The sequence below is a fragment of the Antennarius striatus genome, chromosome 5 (assembly GCF_040054535.1).
Source record: "Antennarius striatus isolate MH-2024 chromosome 5, ASM4005453v1, whole genome shotgun sequence".
In the NCBI taxonomy this organism is placed as follows: Eukaryota; Metazoa; Chordata; class Actinopteri; order Lophiiformes; family Antennariidae; genus Antennarius; species Antennarius striatus.
Genome location: NC_090780.1, coordinates 15,367,591 through 15,389,628, shown reverse-complemented (window position 1 = coordinate 15,389,628; position 22,038 = coordinate 15,367,591). Strand labels below are relative to the sequence as shown.

Sequence of the window (22,038 nt, the reverse complement as noted above, 5' to 3'; positions counted from 1 at the left end):
AATGTATAATGGGGTCTTTTATGTAAAAGAAGTCGTACAATTATATAAACATATATTTAGCTTCAGTAAATGTAGACACACAGATTAACAGTTCAGTCCCAATTTATATATATTTTTTACAAATATGATTTACCATGAGTCCGTTCTTTCTCCCCCACTTTTATGGTTTTCTTGTTTTTTCATCTTTCTTTTCACCATTTCTCAGAGAGAAGTATGAAAGAGATGAAAGCAGGAATCTGAGCTTTATATTGTGCAGGAGTTTCCCAGCAGGCTCAGATGCTTCAGGACCTAAACGTTCTATTCACTTGCCAGCACCTGGCCTTACATCCGTAATGTGGACGTCGCCTAATCGGTGAATTTGCACTATTAGAAAACTGAATAAATTCAACTTTGATAAATCAGCTCTTTATTTCCTTTCCCCCCAATAATAGTTGATATTTTACTCACCACTAGTGGTCCTGTGCTGCCGCCTGGTGGCAACATTTTGCTACTTCAAGCTCATAACTTGTTTGAAAAATAGCCTTTATTTTTTTAATGGTGGTATTTACACAATGGTGTGGTGTGCTGTCTTGGTACACGTGGAAAAGAACATAGTAAAAACATATGGAAAAAAAGCAGATCCAGTAACCAAACTATCTACTGGACATTAGGATCTGGTAAAGACAGTGATTTATATAGGTCTTTTTTCAAAACTATAACAAAAGGGGTATTGCCCCAAAACATCCAGTGAGTAAACATATACACTTTCACACAAACATTTGCCCAACTAAATTATTTTAAAAAATACAAATATCATTCTAGCATAACAAATATTGATTTAACATGAAAATATAACAATAGAATTGGAAAAGCACTACATGAAAACAAGCAGTTGTAAATGAAATTGTGAAGACACTGATGTTTGATTGACATTATCCAAAACAACTGTAGATAAAACCTGCATGTCACTTTACATAAACAAAATCCAATAATGGTTCAGATGGAGACAAAATCATTTTGTCTCCATCAAAATGAGTTTTGCTTTGCATGTCAATACTTTCAGTATATGTTTTGCCTTGATTCAAAATACTATTGAGGGGCAATAACACAATAAGATAAATAAGAATTCAAAAATTTCTTCAAACTGAAAAATCAAATCCAAGGGCAAAAGTGAACTGAAACCGCTAAAATGAGCCGAGTTGATCAAACTATTTTATATTGTTGGCTCTGACAGACAAGTTGTAACTGCAGTCATCACGGCTTCTGACATTTGAGATCATGGATGATATACATTTGGTTTCTGACACAGCAAGCTCTCCATAAATAATAAAAGCCTTAAATTCAGACAAATATTCTCTCTTACATTGATATACAAATAACATGACAAAAAAATTATAAATACGGGGCAAACCGTCTCCCCAACATTCAATAAACATTAATAGTATGGTTTTTGAGATGCAATATAATTAAAATACAGCCAGTCGATGTTCATACAAACATCACATTTCAATAAAGTAATTACCATGTGTATGTCCTTTTGGGTCTTGAACAAATTATTCTTCTGGAACAACAGAAGAGCATAAAATACAATTTGATTAGGAGGAAAGGAGTGTAGTGAAGAATTACAAAAGTGAAACGGATACATTACTGCTCCCATACTTATATTTTGGTGAAAAATAAGCCTTCACAGTCAAACCATTAGAAATACGAAGCCTTAATTTTGCAATGTATTGTAAATATTTTACAGATTTCTATCTTTACATTATATTCCATCATATACTGTATTTTTTCATATGCCATTTTTGTATCTGGTAAAATGTATACAAAGGTTGTCAGCTGAGGTGTGATCTCAGTAATTCTGATCATCAAACTAATTGTTTAAGTACTTATATATAAATACTGTTTGTTGTATTTACACACTTCTAGGCATCAAAAGAAATAAAATTAATTTTTTATGTCTGGAAGATTAACTTATACACATCATATTTTCTGATTCTTCAGTTTCATAAAATGCACATTAACAGTTCCAATTCTCCAATTTGGTTTAAAGATACTGACAGTTTTCTGATTCAAAGTACAACGAATGTGTCGTGTAAAAATTCACTAAGAATTCGGAGAGCTGGCTAAAGTCTGCTTCAGTGTGCTGGGATGCAGAGTAATAAAAAGAGCAAAAGTCAGGGACAGAAGGAACAGGTTGTCAAATTTCATCCCTAATGTCCTCTGGAGATGAATGCTGGCAGGCACTTGAATGTCATGGCTGTGCAAGTGTGCTAGGAAAGTGGTGGAAAGACACGAGACGGATCGTCCATACAAAGTGTTCCTTGGAAAACAAAGGAATTGAAAACGCGTCACCTCCCCCTCATGATTCCATCTCGTCTCCATCTAACGACGGTGGAATAAAGCTGAGTACCTCCTCGTAGGTTAACCCTGAGAGACATCACATATGTGAGGTTATTTATGACTTGTGTTCTGAGTTGAGAATTGAAAGATTGCCACTCAGTTATCCACAATGTGCCAACTTACTTTTCCATTCCTCAATTTCCAGCTCACGGCTTTCAAAGCTCTGGTCGTAAGGATCTGCTTCTGGCTCATCTTCTGGATCGTGGTACTGGGCAAAATACGGGTGGGCCAAAGCCGCAGACGCCGTGATCCGCTTGTCTGTGTCCAGCACCAGCATCTTCTCCAGCAAGTCCACCGCTTGAAAAGCAAAAAATAAATACAAAAAAAATAGAAAGACCAGTTGATCTAAAACATTGTGCACAACCTATGAATAACGATAAGTGATTGAGTCTGACTTTAAGATACCACTGGGGGAGAGTCAGTGAGCCAAGTGTAGTGACAGCAATGGTAAACTTACCAAGAGGGTTGGCACCAATGAACACATCAGCAAAGTTCATCTTAGGCATTTGGGGAAGTGAGTTAATGTAGTTCCTCGCCTGTGAAATCAGAATGTCCCAAAGTTTAGCTAGAAAAGAGCTGAAAGCAATACGTAGTAATGGGCTGAACTTCACTGAGCTACAGATCTAAATCCTTTGACACCTTTTACTTTCATTAACCATATTTGTCTGATGCAGAAATGATTAAATCCTTTCAATGAGGCATGCTCCAAACACCTTGTTATGGACTATATCATTCATATTTTACTCAAACATTGTGCTTTCATTTTCAGAACTAATGTGTTACCACACATACACTCATCAGAATACACTGGCAAAGCACTCTGGGAAGGCTTAAGACAAACAGTGCGTCAGAGAGAAACAAGGGTGTGAGTGATGTGAGAGCAAAGGCTGATGTGCAATGTTAACAGAAAGAAATATTTGAAAGACAACACAGGGCTAAACGTATCTGTAAATAGGACTTTGTGTATCTGCAAATGCCCTGATTCCAGCTAAATTTGGGGGTTGGGGCACGTGGGTCGGCGGAGGACATGTCTCACCTCATGGCTGGGCATCCTGCTTATGAGTGAGGCTGGGGGTGTCCCCGTCAGGCGCATTATCTGCTGCAGCTGGTTTATGTCTACAGCTCTGAGTCAAGGGGCATTATAACATTGAAGTCAACATCTCAGGATGGAAGGGGTTTGAGTATGGAGGGGTGAATAGTGAATGGGGTATATGCACACACTGTGGGAGGTGAGGACAGCAACCTTGTGGTTGTAACCTATAATGAACTATGAAGCTGTTTCCAGAGGGATGGACTCTGTAGCTCATGGCAGCAGTAGAGGCCTGTTAATATTTCATATGATGGCATTAGAAGACTGCTGTAAGTCCCAGTATATGCTGGAGTAAAGTGGCGACTCACACCCTAGAGCGGATAAAGAAAGCGCACCAAAGGTGCAGCTTAGAAACAGTGGAAGTAATATAGAGTAGTAAAGCAGGCTGTGTAGGGCAACACAGGCAGAACAAACACAGGCAAAAGGGGGCAGTACAGCACAACTAGGGGCAATGTTTCTTGACACTCACAGACTCCGAAGAGATTTTCTTCAAGAGGTCGGGCCCTGGGGTTCCGACGAGCGTCATTATACGCTTCAACTGATCAATATCTACCAACTCACATAAAGGAAAACAGAAGGGATGGAGGGTGTAGGTGGAGGAGAAACGGGTGAGGGGCACAGCAGTCTAAGCAGTCAAAAAAACGTTTCAGTGATTAAGTGAGAAATTAAAATTAATTAAAATAACAGCCCTGCTGCCAACATTTTCCTCTGGTTTTTTATTCCACTGTAAAAAATTAATAGCAATTAAAACATAAAAAGCATTAAAAAAAAAATAGAAAACAGTTTTGAAAGTTCTACATCTACATTTTTGTATAAATTAAACGAAGCAGAAACTCTTTGCTTTCAGCATGACAAGTACATGTAATATTTGACTCTTTTTTCGGGCACGCTTTCCAGGGGAGGAGAAGGAAAATTGTAAGCACCTAATGTTTTGTTTCCATCGTCAATCTGTTCAGCATTTGTTACAGTTTTGGCCTGAGATGTTCACAGAAAAAACATACTCTAAATATTACAGCAACAGCTTATTAAAACATTAAACATGTAATTAAACAACAAGAAACAAGTTTTTAAGCCACTGACCTGTCAGTTCAAAGTGATTTTGTGACACTGATGATCTACTTACAAAAACAGGTACATGATTAAATATTATGACATACTTTAATAAGTGTTTTGTTGACATATAAATACGTCCACAAAACTGTTGCGAATGTTGCTAAAACATTCTTTTTGTAGCACACATAGCTACACAGGATCACCTTTGACAGATACAAGTGAACTGAAACAGACCAATGTCACACATTCACACATAGAGCTTGCAGTGAAGGAATGGATGGCGTAACTGATCAGTTAGGGCAGGAAACATTTTATAAAAATAAATAAATCCATGCTTTTGGTCTTTAACAATGTCTGAATTTGAAGATGTGTGTTTTTAATTATTCAGTGTTTTCCTGTGTGGGTTTTGTATCAGATCCAGTAAACGCTGCAGTACAGCAAGTTTTGAGAAGCAGGAAAGTGGACTGTACTGGCTAGAATTTATGGAGACATAGAAGGGCGCACAGATTTACAGATCCCAAACAACACGTAGTCAAACATGGCAGCTCACAAAATTCAATAGTCCATGTTTTTGAGTTAATTTAACATACATTTGTGAAACCAAGAACCTGTGCAAGAGAAAGAGAGAGAGCTGTAATTGTACCCAGAGGTTATTAAAGTGTAAAAACCATAGGTAGTCGTCTGCAGTACACTTTGACTTCAAGGACTATTTTCTTTCTGCGTAGTGATGACAGCGGTGGAAGGATACGGTCTGTACCAGGGAAGAGGGTCCGTCCAGTGAGTAGTTCAGCCATGATGCAGCCCACCGACCAGATATCCACTGCCACATGAAATGGAGACAAACATGAAGTGTGGTGAATCATTCATAAAACGTGCAACATACAATATTAATGTAATGGAACAGTTCTGTTTTCTTTTTATGCGAGTTGCACCTTGAACTCAAACTGAATGGACCAGAAAATAACTTCTCTCATCATTGCTTGTGTAATAAATTGTTAACATCCCAAAATATTTATATGTGAAATTGTGTTTTATAATTAGATCAATGAAAATTCTGAGGATAATCCTATACGCATATGACACTTATCTATTTCTGTGCAACTTCAATTGTGTGAAGTGGCGTCACGTGTACTCTGTGTACCTGTCTTGTTGTAGTGCATCCAGTTGAGCATGATCTCTGGGGCACGGTACCATCGCGTGGCAACATAACCTGTCATTTCATCATCTGTATGCCGTGCCAGACCAAAGTCCAGGATCTGTAAGACAAAATGGTTGAACAGAATAAGATGTGAAGAAACACCATACATAATAAAACATGCAAGAACATCCAAATTAATTTACACTTTTCTCACCTTGAGTTCACAGTCTTCATTCACAGCCAGATTACTGGGCTTTAAATCCTGAAAGCAAATGGAGAGAAGAATGAGAAGTCAAAACAGAATACTATGCTCTACGTTCCCCTTCACACCAATCACCTAATAACTGATTTGAGATCTTTTGTTTTGGCCCCCTGATAATGATAAAGATCAAAGGGACATTTTCAACGAGTAGTTTCCGATTTAATGAATAAGAATGAAATATCTAAATGGACAAGTAATAAACTAATTTACCCTGTGGATGATCGCTGCAGAATGGATGTACTGCGGAGGAAGAGCAAAGAAGTTACTAATTAAACATACACTAAACCCAGATTGAACAGTACGAATGAAAGTGTTAATAAAACTTATTATCTTTGTGTAAGTTTGTATAAACATTCAATGGTCAATGCAAGAGCAGATACCATAATATCAACAGGTTGCACAAAAAAAGAAATTGTGAATTTCATGGCATGAGCTAACTCTTCATTAGAGTCCAGTATATTTCTACAATATAGCAATAATAACAAATAATAATATTAAATAAAACATATTATTCATATAAAACAGCAAACTGAGCAACAGGAAATGAGGCTCCGCTGCTGAGCTGAACTACTGTTACTCTGAGTGCTTCACTGACCTTTAAGCCTCTGAGAATCTGATAGATGAGAAACTGGACGTGATCATCAGTCAGCTTCTGACACTTAACGATGTTATTGAGGTCTGCACCCATTAGGTGGGTCACCAGGTACCTGGAAGTCACACAGCACAGCCAATCAGATGTGGTCTAAGATATTTGCTTGTCTCATCATTAGCCATTTTATTCACAGTATTCTCTGAACTATAAGGTGCACCTAAAAGCCTTTAATTTTCTCATAAACCGACAGTGCACCTTATAATCCAGTACGCCTTACATATGAAAAAGCTTTAAAATAGGCCATTCATTGAAGGTGCGCCATATAGTCCAGTGCGCCTTATAGTGCAGAAAATACTGTAAATACCCTTCCTTGGCTTTCCTATGATTTCTCTTACTTATTTGTGTGCTAAAGTTCACTGAGTGCCTTATTATGGAAAAAAATGTAAATGTTGTAAATGAGAAATAATGCTTTTAAGAAAAAATAACAAGTGTGTTATCAAGGTGGGTCACTCATAATGTAAAAACTTTTAGAAATGGAGAATGGAAAAAAAAGTCATACAAAGAGTGGAGAATGGAAAATTCTGATTGCTTAATCACTGTTTCTTGATAGTGAACTGTTTACACAGCTGATATATAGGCTGAACAAGGTCACTTATGAAAAAAACGTATGTCAAGTCAGGGCATTGGGATATCTGTTTGTTCTGACCCCACAGAACACAGAACCAGTTGCAGGTTTGCCTGTGAAGATATGCATCAGTCTGTCAGCTGCAGAAGCCTTTGCTATTTTTTGCCTTTATTACTGGTCACATGATAGAATAATGTCACATTTTGATTGCAGGATGTCTGGGGGTGTATGCACATTTATCTTCTTCTCACATTGTCACAAATGTGCCACAAGATGACATCACACCGTGTCACCAATTCAAGGACACTGATTGAGTATCCTGTGCACATAGACAGCAGCCCAATGGCAGTTACCTTGGAAACTAGCTGTGATGCATACAGTGCACATGTCCAACCTACATTAAGGTAAACCTGACTCCTGTGAAGGAATGAGCTACAGAGATTGAAAGGTTACTCTGTTAAGCTTTACTCTTACAATTATCTACTCGTGACGGATTTGATTGTGTGAGGAGATGACTGAGGGAAAAATAAACTGGGAGAGATTAAGACAGGAGAGAAAGACATGGTAATATATCCCTGAAGAATCCAAGACAGAGGAAAGAAGTGAGATAACTTACACGTCATTAAACTCCTCTAAACTTGTCCCTGGTGTGAAAACATCTAGCAGACCAATGACCTAAAACAAAGAGACAAATTAAAAATATTAACAGAAATGATTTATGAAATAGTTGTGTATCAGATAAGAAATCATCAACAAGCCATGTAATGAAATTCCATGAAATGAAACATGTTCTTGATACCACCAGAACAGTGATGATTATGTAACATTGTTCAAAAGTTCTTCAATTTATAAAAAGAAGTACATAAATGTCTCACATTTATATACAGTGATGTTCAGAAGTTTATTTTTTATCTCATTTTTTGTTCCAAACAAACAGAGCATAAAAACAATAACGAAACAGATGTTCAGAAGGTTGTCCTTGACCTCCATTTTCAATATTGAGTGATTTAATGACCTAAACATGACTAATGGCAAATGTCAAGGATATGATTTTAGAGGAAGACCCAGGAGACTGAAGAGCCGATTGCCAATCATGATCAAGATAGGCACTGATTGTTTTGATTTTGAGACTACATGTAAACATAATGAAGAAGTACATTAAAAAGAATTTTCATTTATTATTGATTAACATTTCAATGGCTGTTAGATCAGGTAAGATAGTCTACATGATATATGTATTATTCTTTATGTGAACAAAATCACAATTCTTTCAGAATTTCAATGTATGTGAATGTCTGGGTATTTACATGTAACTGCACGCACATTGTAGTAGCCCAGCCAGCACCCCCTGAGCATAGACACTGAGCTGGATAGGTATTACAAATAAAAACCCACCCACACAGGGCACAAGCTCAAAGCTGATTGGTGGGCCTCGGCCACGATATACAGCTGATTGGTCCACTCATGCATTCCAAAAATCAAAACTCAGGGAGTCTCCTGGCAACAGCATGAGCAAAACACAGAATCCCTCTCAGTGTAAAGCAGGGGTCTGTGTTAAACATTCAGATGACTGAAGAACACACACGAAAACAGCTTTATGCAACATTTCCTGTTGCAATGAAACAGAACTGGGAACATGATCACTAGTGATCAAACATGTCAACAAATCCTCTAAAACAGGGGTGTCAGAATCAAATTCACGGAGGGCCAAAAAAACAAATTTGTTATAAGCCAAGGGTCAGACTGGTTCAATGTTTATTAAAACATATTGAAATTAACATAGCCTATTGAACAAGAGCTAACACAGTGTTTATTATTTAATGATTAAATAAAGCAATACTGTACTTTGTTATAGCTCTGTCAGTAACTTCAAGGGGAAACATTTTCAACAGGCAAACAGCAAAAAAGTAAATGTCCTTCAAAAACAAAATATGTTCCTTAATATCAAGATAAATGCATAAATGAAATTGAATGCATTAAAAACTGAAAATACATTATTGTGCATGCATTATTGCCTGAACAATAAAATACTATTGTGCATGCACAATAATAATGCATTATTGTGCAAAAAAATGTAAAAATTTTTGAAAATCATTGTGCTTCTCTACGATCCTACCAATCACTGCTTTCAAATAGTAAAATAAAAAAAATCAAATGAGTTGTATCCTTTCTCATGGTTCTTATCTGCAATTTTCCCTGAGTCCATTCAACTGAAATAAATATAAATAAAATAAAATACAAAAATTTATGGCACAGAGACAAAACAATACTTCCTCCAAGGAGGCATCACGTCTTGTAGAAGCAAATGTAAAAATTTAACTGAATTTAAAACTGAATACACATTACTGCACTGTGATGCTCACTTGTCTGAGGCTGACCCTGATATTTGATGGAGTCTCATCTTTTGTACAAGTTCACCAATGCTCGGGGTCAGGTTCTGACCTGAGGAAATCCTCAAGATGTAGTGAAGGTGTTTATCAGTCAGACGGCTCCTATGTAATCTCCTTTTGTTCAGCTGAGGCGGGGGAAACTCCTGGCCAGTGCACCGCGGAGCCACACAGAGACTCATACAACCAAGCATGCACACACACTAATTCCTATGGTCAATTTGGGACTGGTCAACTAACCTGAGGCGCATGTTTTTGGAGGCGGGAGGAAGCCTGACAACCCGGAAAGAACCCACGCAGACACAGGGAGAACATGCAAATTCCGCGCGGAGTGGGACGCAAATCCGGAGCCGCCTTGCTGTACAGCGACAGTGCTACCCATTGCGCCACTGTGCCGCCCTGTTTATAAATAATGGAACCCAAAGCCCGCTTACTGCGCTGCAGTGACATCCGCTACCGTTATTGTTTTGGTGCGTGCAAAACACCAGCGGGCCGATGTGGCCTACAGGCCGGTTCTAATATTAATTAAAAATCATCCGGCAGGCCATAAATAATTCGTCACGGGCCAGATCCGGCCCGCGGGCCTTGACTTTAACATATGTGCTCTAAAATATGCTCTCAGGACCAGCATATACAGATGAAGACATTTTATTTCATTCTTGTTGCACATATGTTAAGATTTTTTTTTTACACATTAATATCTTGCAAAGATACAGACAATGTCCTGATAGAGCCAGAGAATCCTTCACACCTACTAACGTTATGCAAACATTTAGTGATGCATATACAATTTTATACCTTTTCATAATGCCACTTTCACTCACTGCAGACACAGTTTCAGTTCCAGTTGGTTTTTTTTAAATGGAAATATCACGTAAATATTTATGAATTGTTGGAACATTTTTGAGAAAGGCCTTCAGTGTTTGACCTCTTGACTATTAAACTGACTTCTTAAACACCTCCAGCAGAGCAACGAGTCAGGAAGGTTGAAACAGGGCTGAGAGAGCCCCATGATCATCAATATCAGATCAGGCTTGAGTTTGAATGAAATGCGTTTTGCATCAATAAAATGTTTGTTTCCACAGAGGGGTCTTGTGATAAACAGTAGTCTCTGGTTACCCAAAACGGGTGAGGAGGGGAGAATTTTGAGTGAGACAAGCATTAACAGCTAAGTTTCCCATGATTGCACCTAAAGGCAACACAACAGTGAAGTCTGAAAACAGATTTGAGTGTAATCTTTTCAAAAGGTCATAGTAGCCATCTCATAAACAGGCAAAAAATAACTCTTCTGAAAAAAAAAAAAGACCATGATACATAGCTGTTGGGTTTCAAACCTGATTTGTGTACCTGGACAGAACATTGCGGACAAAACAACAACATGACAATGTCAGAGTGTTTGGTTTGTTCTGCCGACTCATGTAAGTTTAAAGAAAGAAAGAAGCTTTTACTGTCATTATACAATTGTACAACGAAATTACAAGGTCAGATGGAGAGATTGTCCTGAGCCGCTGCATCTTGGGCGCGTTTGCTACTATGGGCCACCATAACCGACTGTTCCTTAGACGCATGTTTTTCTTGATGATGGGGGAAACTGGAGAACCCAGAGAAAACACACACTGACACCGCCTACTCCCCCAGTGTATATTTGACGACCCACTATTGTCAACTTATTCTGAAGGTTACACCACCAAAGACACCACTCAAGGATAGTTTGCAAATGTTGTCAAGTCAGTGCAGACCTATTACAAAACATAGAAGAAAAACTTCAGTGTACAAAACTGTGGAGGTGTACAAAACTATGGTGAGACCAGCGATGTTGTTTGGTCTAGAGACAGTGTCACTGAGGAAAAGACAGGAGACAGAGCTGGAGGTAGCAGAGATGAAGATGCTGGGGTTCTCTTTAGGAGTGACCAGGATGGATAGGATCAGGAATGAGTACATCAGAGGAACAGCACATGTTAGAGGTTTCGGGTATAAAGTTGCCTCCGTCTAACAGGGTTAGACGGAGGCAACTGATTCGCTGTGGCGACCCCTGAAGGGAAAAGCCGAAAGGAAAAGAAGAAGAAGAAAAACACAGTTTGTCGCATAAATAGGGCTTTCATGCAAAATTTTTAAAATTCATGTGTAACTTTCTGAGTGATCCTATTAATCAGTATTCCCTCACTTATTCGCGCTTCAAGATGAGCGGCTTCACTACATCCCAGATTTTTAAAATTATATATATATATATATATATATATATATATATATATCATATTGTTCACAATGAGATTTAAGTTGCATCTCACCGAGGACAAGGAAGAGAGCAAGAGGCAAGGAACAAGATCTGTTGTCACGTGAGACCATACGTGCATGCTCTTGGCTGACAGCATCTGTGAGTGCACTGCGCTCCGAGACTCACAGAACGCAAGTTTACAGGTGTTTTAATGAGTCTGTAAGAGTATGGGAAAAGGTAATACAGATATAAGGTGGTTTACTATCATGTGGAGGGTTCATAAATCTTACATAAATATACATAATATATATATGTATATATATATATATACATACATTATGTAAATTATACATAAATAATAAAATAAATATTTGGTCGCTACATCACAGATTTTCCTTTTTCGCAGGTGGTCCTGGAATGCATTACCAGTGAGTAACAAGGGATTACTTTATTAGCCTTTATCCTTGTGGGGTTCTTTTTATCAGACCTTTGGTCTGTTCCAATGTTTCAGCCGCGATGATAGAGTGAGGTGTCCAGATTCAGTCTACATGTCCTCTTTTTTAGAATTTGTTGTTTTCTCCCATGTTAAATTAATTTGCAATTTGTTTTTAGTAAGCTGTTGTTGTACTGGGTTACGATTTGCTCTTCCAGGTTACCATAACAGTGTTGATGCTTAAAATCTTAACTTGCCTTCCAAGTGACTTATAGACAGCCCACGTCAACCTTGTCTGATCAACAATTTTCTTGTTGTCTCACTGTAAGCAAGTCGTCTCCAACGGCTACTTTGTGAGTCATTTTGCTGATGTACGTAGCTGCCTCACGAGTGAGGTGGACCATTCATGGCTCTCTGGCTCAACAATCTTATGGAAATCCAATGTGTGATTCAGTGCGCTCTCGCGCATTTGCACATTAACACTCGCGACTTCACCACATCACAGAGTTTTTGTAGGCAGTCACGTGATAACGTACGCTCATTCTATTGGCTGACGGCAGCCGGAAGTGTGCTAGGTTCTGTGAGTCTCAGACGTCCGTGAGACACAAAAGTGCTTTAAAAAGTCGATAAGAGTGTAGGAAAAGCTAATAGAGATAGTAGGTGGTTTAATATGAGTATGGGGAGGATTCATAAATGTTTGAATTACCGTAAATAATAGTTCATCGCTATATTGCGGAATTCGTTATTCGCGTGTAGTTCCTGAAACGTATTAACTGAGAGTAGCGAGGGCGCACTGTATCTCATCATTTTGTAATCTCATAATATTTGCATGTCTGAAATTCAAGAGAAGATAACCCATAGGGATTCTCTTGTGTGTAATGAAGCCTGACTGTGTGATTGCTTAAGAATTCAAAACTTGTCTAGTACATGCTCTGCTTCAGAATGATCTGAATCTGTCAAATGCTGAACAAGACATCTAGAAGCAAAATGATCTGGACAGGGGAAAAACAAAGGTTTGAAATGAAAACAGCTCAAAGCTGCGGCAGCAACAGAATGAAGACATAAAAGGAGGAAGGGTAGTGTCAAAGAAAAAAAAAAGCCCCACAAGGTGATGACAAGAACATTTCAAACCTGTTTGGTGGCTGAATGCTCACCACCTGCTGCAGCACAATGTGCTCTGATGCCTTCCAGGGAAAACCTCTACTAACAGAACATCACAAGCATCTCCCCTTTGGGAGACCATCATGGGACAATTAATTCCATTGAAAGAAGTGAACACGAGCACAGATTATGACCAATTATTTCACCCCTTTTCTTCTTTTCTTTGTGAAGCCCATGAAACATGAGATAAACTGGTATGTTGAAGACAGTTCTCAGAAAGGCCTGCGGATCTATCTTTGTCTCAGCAACACTCTCAGACCTCCAATATTTGATTGTCTCAAGTGTTGTTTTCCCTGAAGAAGAAATAGCCCTCGGTAATACCCATAATGTGTGGGAGAGGCAACCACACCCACTTAGGAGACAGGAACTGGATGCCATTTCATCCCAGTGGTGAAGCTCCTAATGAGTTATCACTGTTAAAGAGAATCTTTGCCTGCAGCCTGCAGGGTGCTTGTATGTTGAGGCACTTTCTGCTTCTTCCTCCTATTACATACATTTGCATGAGCAAAGCTTTGATAGTGACTCTGCTCTATAGAGTGGATGTCTGAGAACCACTGTCCATATTCATTTGAAACATTAAATGATGATCTAAGAGATTGTAAATAAATAAATATGAACGGACACTGGGACTTTTCTAATAACTCAAACTACACAACATCTTGAGCAGTCACAGAGCCTGAGCTCTACCATTGCAGGTGTTTATGGATTGACGTTTCTAGTTTTAGCTTCCTATCAAGTCCTGTCACGTGGCTCTTCATATAAAATAGCTGCATTGGTGAGGGCAGATCAAAGTAAGCTCCAAGGATACAGACAGAATTCAAAATGTGAGTAGCAGTGAGCAGTTCTTGCTTCTGCAAGTTAGCACTCTCTGTGCAATATATAAGTGATCCCCTGTTTAGGAACTAAGCTACAGAACAATGCAGGCACATGCACGAGAGTCAGGCCCTTGGCTCGGAGGTGAGAGTTGGTGGGAAGGTAGCAAGTGACTCACATTCTCATGTTTCATGTGTTTGAGCAGCCGCAGCTCTCTGTAGGTTCTTTTAGCGTGGATAAAGGACTGGAAGGGTCTGGACAACTTCTTCACTGCTACCTTCAGGCCTGTCTTCACGTCATAAGATGAGCTGCAAGACACATAAGACAAGCAACATGTTACGCAGTGCTCATTCAAAACGCATTACATACATGACATCAATAGGTGTCATTTCAAAACCTAAAACATCTCCTTTGTTTTAATAAAATGAGTTGTTTCACTCAGCTGCGTAGGCGGACAAAGACAGTAAACAAAGCAAATAATTGCATAACACACACTTCTTGGTTCTGCTTCTTCTACTTTGCAGCCTCAAGCTACAGGAGGGTGACATGATAGAACGCGTTGCTCATTACCTACTTTGTGTAAAACAACACGAACGTGAAAATTCAACTGTTTAAAAAGAAAAAAGCAAGTAGAACAACATACTAGTAAGTGAATGCATGTAGAAAAAGCTGTGCGTAGACAGTGTTTTACATGAATGTTGTTCATGTGTTCGAGGAAGTTGGTTGCGTAATATAACAAACAGCACATAAACAGGACCAATTGAGACTGTTGTTATAGCTCTAATAGATCAGATATCACTCTTAACTCAGTCCCACTGAATGAACTGCTGGAGGAAACACGCCTGCATCCAGGACCAAAACATAATTAGAATATTTACAAGAACTATCACAAGTTAGGTTGAAAGAAAATGAGAACCTCCCCCACAAATCTGTTGGTCTGTTTGCATGTGTGTTTGCTTTAGTCATCATTCATCCTTTCATTCATCGCTGTTGCTGTCGGCCCAGAATGACAGACAAAATGAAGCGTGGATGTAGATTTTAATAATTAAACAAATCAAGACACCTTTCCAACTATTCTCAATACTAGTTTAAGTTGCATTCCTTCAGCTTGAGCAACATTTATTGTTGCTGTCAACGGAGACAGTTGTAAACACGCTTCTGTCTTTTTACATGATTGATTATATCCATACACACAGTAAAAATCAAAGACAGACACTGACAAACAGACAGGACGGGGCAACAGAGGGGCTTGAAACATTAAAAAAAAACGTTGATAAATGTCACACGATTATGAAGTTAAAGAATCAACAAAAATGATCAAAAAGGTTTTAGAATCAAGAGCTGGTATTGAAAAATATAAAAACTCTTTTTTACAAACTACATCAAGTTCATAATAAACTTGATGTAGTGAAGGGTTGTTCAAACTCTGCACACGCACAAAAAATTGCTGGGAATTCTGTATACCTGTGTTGATTGATCAAACTCCAGAAGTACTGCAATTAAAACTGTGTGAAAGAGCACAAAATCTGGCCTGACTGTCATGCATCTATAATAAGAACACTATGTGTTTTCCAGTAAATCAGATAATCTCCCACACCCAGTGCACTCTCTGTTGCACGCTTGCAGAATAACTTCCATGTGTGTCATGCATACTCAGTAAACAGCATATACCACAGCCAGATGACACAACAAAGCAACACACACATGCAACGCTTCAAACCAACACTAATCTCCAGGACAAACACGGCAGGTTGAAGCATTTGCCGTACGAGTAGTCCGTAATAAATGCTGCAATAAGAAATGGCAATAAAACAGGGGGTATTAAAAGAGCAGCATCATGAGACTGGGATCACTGAGAACAAGTGACAGAATGCTGGCTAACAGACTAGCATACAAGTGTAGTCTAAAACCCTCGACGTCTACAGTGAGTGTCGCGACCTTCCTCTGCCCCATCAATATTATTCATCCTACTTTGAGAAAAGACAAAACAATAGATTAAAGGTACAAGTGAAAAAAATATTTTTGATCAGTTAGACATTTTTGAAGAATAAAAAAGTATTCTATTCCAGAGTCCGAAACCATTTCTTGTACAAAAGAACCAGTGAATTAATGACAGGTTCCTTTGCCTTTACAATCTGCATAAAGTTCCTTATCCCAGCCTGACATATGGGCCATTATTCCAACAAACATTTCTGGGACTATAAAATCTTGGAACGCAGACTTACATGCCGCATAACTTCATTCTGAGTTAACTTGGGTGTGCCGACACATTAATGTGCAGCACATCTCCCATTTATAAAACAATATTTCACATCTGTAGAAATGATGACAATCTAGAAGCTCAGAAACCTGAAGAAATACTGACTTTTAACCTCTGAGATTTCACAATTAAACCTGTCAGCAAAATGCTGGAATCATGTATTCAACAGGAGCTGGAGACTGACATTGAAAATATTGTGTACTTTTAAATATTAGTGAGAGATTTAAAAAAAAACCCCGACACAGGTCAGATTCCTACTAAGGCACTGCTCCATCTGGCTTTTACGGCACATAATTCAACCTGATGATGAGTGACTTTGAAATTTGAATTATAACATCTGACATTTATTTATGGATGAGTAAAGTCAGGATGTATATTCTGATGTTAATGAATCAGAGATATTATCAAATTATCATTATCAGGAGGGGCTACAGTCCTTCATACTTGTTTTTTATGTAACTAATGGTGCGTACACAAGTTCTGACAACATGAGGGTTGAATGTCTGCTGAGGAAATAATAGATTTAACATGCAATAAAGTTCACTGCTGGCACAATCCCATTCAAACAGAATGGTCACATTCTCAAATTTTTACATTTTTGTGTTGTACACAATCATAGCAAGCAGTTGCAATACCTCAGAGGTGGAACAGGTTATTGTTGAGCATGTGTCAGATATTCAGCAGGACTACAATCTTGTTTGTTTTCACGCCGTTTTGTAGCCCAAATCAAAATGTGGTTTCAGAGCTGGCCATATTTTTCTCAGTGCATTTGACAAATGTGATTTCCTGATCCGGCTCTGTTCAAAGAACGACATTACTGGTATTATGACCTCAATGTCTCTAACATAAATTGGATGATATGTTTACATGGCGGTAGCAATAACCTCATCTCATTTGCACAATCTGACATTAATTAAATCTTCACAGCTTTTATAAACACAGTCGTTTTCCCCATCTGTTCCCGTAAGAGAGCTACTTATGGAAATGATGAAAATCTTCACCTCCCAGAGAAACTGGTTCTAAGGTATATGTGGTCCATGATGTATGAATTAAGAGACTGTTTAGTTGTCCATGGCTCCAAGTTCTGACCTAACTGGTCTATGAAGATCAGAGAGTAGATCAGATCCAACAGTCATACGTAATGCAAATTTGTTACTTGTTACGTGCATTTTTAACAATGGTTGGCTGTAAATTGGACTGACAAATGGTACCTGAAGTATCTCTATAATTCAATAGTCCATGTGTAGCATTTAGGAATTCAAGCACACAAAATTACTAAATAATAAAAAGAGTTAACTCAATGTTCAGACATCAGCAATGCTGATTCAGAACTTATCGCCCAAAGCGATGGTTTCAGTCTTCACACACCACAGGTAACATGAATGCTTCTCATATGACTGCATGCATAAGGTTATAAAGTCGTGAAAATGGAGGGTTTTAACTGAGGTCTCTTGTTTATTTGGACAGCTGACAAGTTAGTGCACATTATGCTGAGGTTAAACCCATCTGCGTCAGCCAGGACTTTCAAATATACTGCACACTCTAACCACTTTAGCCACATCGTATAATTCTTACTCGATCTGTCAGCTGCCCAATGCTGCTATTGTATTGTGTTGCACGCTATTCCATTCTGCAGTTGAAGAATTAAAGGTCGCTGTGGAACAAGAAGGCTTGGTGTCTTGTGAAAGCTCTGTGAGCTGAGAAACTGATGAACTCTGCAAACAAGAATGTTGAAGAATGAGACTTTTTTAAGTATACAGATATTTCTATGATGATGTATTAAAAAAGGAACTTTTCTCAGGAAACCCCTTTCCATGTAAAATAACAAACCACAAAGGACAACACATGCATTCCAGTGTTTTTCAGAATGATGGAACAATGTCATACAGTCATTGTTGCATTATTTTTAACAATGTGGTTCCTATACTTATAGAAAATATCCTTGAAACATTCCTTGTAATGCTTCATAATGTACTTATAATGTACCTTCATGTCATGTGACATCTTCAAAGCCTTAAATATTTAGATGCTACTTTTTAAGCTATAAATCGTTTCCTGCTAGAGGCTAAAAATGAGCCCTTAATTTAATATGCACACATGCCCTGTGGGCTCGGAGGGGTTTCATCCTTGTTTTTGCTCAGATGACGCTCAAAGACTGAATAACAAAAAAGCACTCAGAACACAGTCCATACTGTAATCCCAGCCAGCAGCATTCACTAGTAATGCTTTCTTTCCACACAAAGCCTGGAGTCCCTCCAATTCTGAAATTTAAAAAATAGAACAAAGGTTGGAAATAAGGGGCAAATGGTTGTGTAGTTTTTAGGAATCGTTCAGATGTCAGACCCATATAGTGCACTATTTACACACTTAAAAATTAGAAAGACTGCAAGCTGTAAGCCACAGGAACGCCATGGCAGCAACAACAAAGGCTTTGCTGAGCAACGGAGAGCATGTGTCCAGCTTACCAACAGCAATGACATGCTGGAGTAGGCACTGGGAGGTTATTTATACTTTTCAGATACCTTCTGAAGTGTGTGAATGATAACCTGCTGCTTTGTCCACTTTTCCAGCACAATACAGTACATTAAGTTACTGTAAACTGAAGGCTTTGAGAAAGTCATGTTTCCAGAGGAACGTCTTCCTTTGGTTAAGGATAAACCGTAGTCAGGAGGGTACTAGTACTAGTAAAGAATACACCTACACATGCGTGTTGTAATAACTCTCAACGACATGTCTATGCACTGCTGCAAAGGGAATGTCTGGCAACTTACAACCTGACTCCAGTACTGAATGATACAATGAAAAAAAAAACGACCACCTACTTTCATTTGTCTCATAAGTCACAAGAAGACCAATGATTCCTAAGACTGATCCGAGTGGCAGGTATTTTCATTCACCTGTATAAAATGAATCAGAGTGCAGAGTCTCTCTCTGAAGATATTCCTTGTGCAGGACTAGCACCAATATTAAAACACTTGAACTCTGTTCTGTTACAACTGGAACGGCAATTAGGTATTTCCATCATTGCACAATCTAATGCATGCAAATGATCTCAGACTTGTAACAATGTCAAATATGACACTAATACTTCTGTGAAACAACCACACAATTATTTAATACACCGAGACTGACAACAAGGCTAACAGGATTCATTCTCTTATTTCTCCCAAAAAATAAAGCAATGTGTATCAGGAGATATCAGGGAACATCAGGGAACAGGGCAATGAAAACTATGACCAGACTGCTAAGAAAGTGATACCTCATTTTAGCTCACTATGTTCAAGGGCAGGTTTAGCTAGGAAATAAAAAGGTGCATAATTTCTAAATGTGAATTTATTTTAATTAGGTTTTCCAGTTAAAATGATTAACAAATTAGAAAAAGGAATCCATCTTAAAAGAATACACAAAAGCAAAAAAATGTTAGATGGAATGTCACCAAATTTTATTTTACACTTACTCCCATAGTTAATGAGCTATAACCTAATTTTAAAATTATTTAATTTGAAGTCAAAAAAGGGTCTGACAGGATGACCTTTAGACCATTCTTCTTGTAATCGGATTGATTTTGTGCAAATTTTCAAAAAGGTCACTGAGAAAAACAAAACAAATGAAACTCCTCATAAACCCTGGAAATTACTTTCATTATCACTACATCGATAATTTCTAGTTTTTTTGTTTTGTTTAAACTTTTGCCTCTGCATTCGCATATCTTCTGGATGCATCAATGTCAACAACAATGGCAACAGACAGACGTGTACCTGTTGTCATATGTAGAGCTCAGTGAGCAATGATAATTACAGGCACCAGAGCTCTTACTGGTGCCTCAAATGTAGTTACACTTATTCCTCTGATGAGCTCGTAACTTTTGGTATGTTGATGATTTTGTCCTCCCCCACACAAAACGTTTTTCTGTGTAGAACATATTACTAGGAAAACTGAATTTGTGCTGATGTAGAAAAACCAAAACCACAACCAAGACAAAACTGAGTTTGTGTTGATGTTGATTTACCGGTCTATAATAAACAAATTATGAGATGAAATGCACACTTTTGAGTCTCCTGTGTGAAATTTTATTGAAATATTTCTGGCAATTTTATAAAAGATGTGGTTAGACCATACCAACACTATGCATCCCCTATAGAAGGGGCACACAAAGCTGAAATAAATGCAAATTAATCAATCATTACAGTGCATTAGTCTGACATTAGTAATACTACACTGTATATTATTTCTATGTTAACTTAGTAGAAGTAGCTAATTGTATACTGTGATCTTAAGTACAAACCAAGTACACGTTATTTTCTCCTTATTGCCCCACTGATCACAACATAAACTACAGTTTAAGTTAAAATGACGGTAAGATGTCATCCACGAACTTGTGCTGACTAAAACAGCGTCAGAGCCGAGGCCATTACCTAACCTCGGGACTGTGAGTCATGGGTGAACCACAACGGGAGACAAGGTGACATCATTCTAGAGTCATCATCCCGTTCGGATAGGCTCCTATAGAAAGCTCTCAGCCTGCACGAGGGGGCCTCCTTTCCGAAAACCACGTGACATTCTGGCACTCTGCAGGCTGCACCCAACTAGAAAATGCACATTGCACGCAATGTACGGATGTGTGAATTGCCAGGTTGGACGGTGCGGGAATACAATGCTATTGTGATGGAAGGAGATTGTGAGCCTTGATGTCGATTAAGCCTCATTGTTTACCGAACACACGTTTAACCCCGAAGTATCACTTGTCACATGATGCAAGTGTGTACATGCCACTAATCAGCACTGTTCAGAGACGTAGATAAACCATTAAAGAGCAGCTAACAACAGTGGGAGCTGCATGTGTACTTGACTGAAATTAGTGACCAAACAGGTATTTAAAAGACAAGAGTAAAGGACGCAGCCACATCATTGTGCTCAAAAACAAAATAATCCCCACCCGCCGAAGATGCGCGAGTTACCCCGAAGCGTGCATGACGTGTCATCGATTCAAAGCAAGCAAAGAAAATGTAAACAAAGGCATAACTACTTATCAATGAGCAGGCACTTTTAACGGGATCGATAAGCAGTTTGAAAATGCAACGATATCGGCAACTGACGGTGAAGGGCCTCTCTGGGTTTGTGGAAACCCGTTTGGTCGTAGTGCAATGGTGCAACAACTGCTTACCACACAGATCCGTAAGCACCGGAGCCCACTGGAGATAAGTTCTGGTACCTCTCCGGGACCTCCCACACGGTTTTGTTGAGCTCCTGTCGGTAAAAAGTAGGTCTCTCCTTCTGCGACATTCCTGCGGATTTACTAGCCGCTGCGCAGTGACAAAATAAGGCAGCGGAAACTTCTGCCTGCCCTCCTCTTCTCTCCTCTCCTCTCCTCTCTCTCCGTGTGGCACGGTGTAGTGAGGTGCTGCTCCCTAAAAAACCCCGAATTCAGGCGGTCACGTTGGACAAAAAACTTCAGCCTCCCTGTTCTGCAAATTCTGTGCAGCTGTTCGAAAAAAAATCCCCTCTTCTCCGTGCACGTCGGGCTCTTGGAGTCAACTTCCTCTGCAAGACGCGTTCGGTTCAGGAAGCTCACTGGGCTAGCAGGTTTCGCTGTAATTCGCCGAGTATCGCTGCGCTGGGGCGCGCGGAGA

General features: G+C 38.8%; 1 protein-coding gene across 2 annotated transcripts; it reads right to left on the bottom strand.

Moving 5' to 3' along the window:
* Positions 1–380: 380 nt before the first annotated feature.
* mapk14b (mitogen-activated protein kinase 14b) lies at positions 381–22,012 on the bottom strand. Of its 2 annotated transcripts, none has more exons than XM_068315634.1 (12): positions 21,573–22,012; positions 14,327–14,456; positions 7,756–7,814; positions 6,518–6,629; positions 6,133–6,162; positions 5,875–5,922; positions 5,664–5,778; positions 5,271–5,342; positions 3,416–3,495; positions 2,837–2,915; positions 2,503–2,676; positions 381–2,406 (listed from the first exon to the last, which is right to left on the bottom strand). In XM_068315634.1, the coding sequence occupies exons 1-12, from the start codon at positions 21,689–21,691 to the stop codon at positions 2,339–2,341; spliced, it is 1,086 nt and encodes a 361-aa protein (XP_068171735.1). In that variant the 5' UTR covers positions 21,692–22,012; the 3' UTR covers positions 381–2,338. The 2 variants fall into 2 exon arrangements, with proteins under 2 accessions (XP_068171735.1, XP_068171733.1); XM_068315632.1 differs by lacking the exon at positions 3,416–3,495 and adding an exon at positions 3,939–4,018 and having other exon boundaries at positions 21,573–22,011.
* Between the last annotated feature and the right edge of the window lie 26 nt (positions 22,013–22,038).

Coding starts and splice junctions, on each gene's coding strand:
- mapk14b (XM_068315634.1), bottom strand. CDS start 21,691: ATGTCGCAGAAGGAGAGACCTACTTTTTACCGACAGGAGCTCAACAAA. Junction 3,496..5,270: donor CCTCTTCCCTGGTACAGACC/GTATCCTTCCAC, acceptor TCAGAGCTGTAG/ACATAAACCAGCTGCAGCAG. Junction 2,916..3,415: donor GCAGGATGCCCAGCCATGAG/GTGAGACATGTC, acceptor CTGATTTCACAG/GCGAGGAACTACATTAACTC.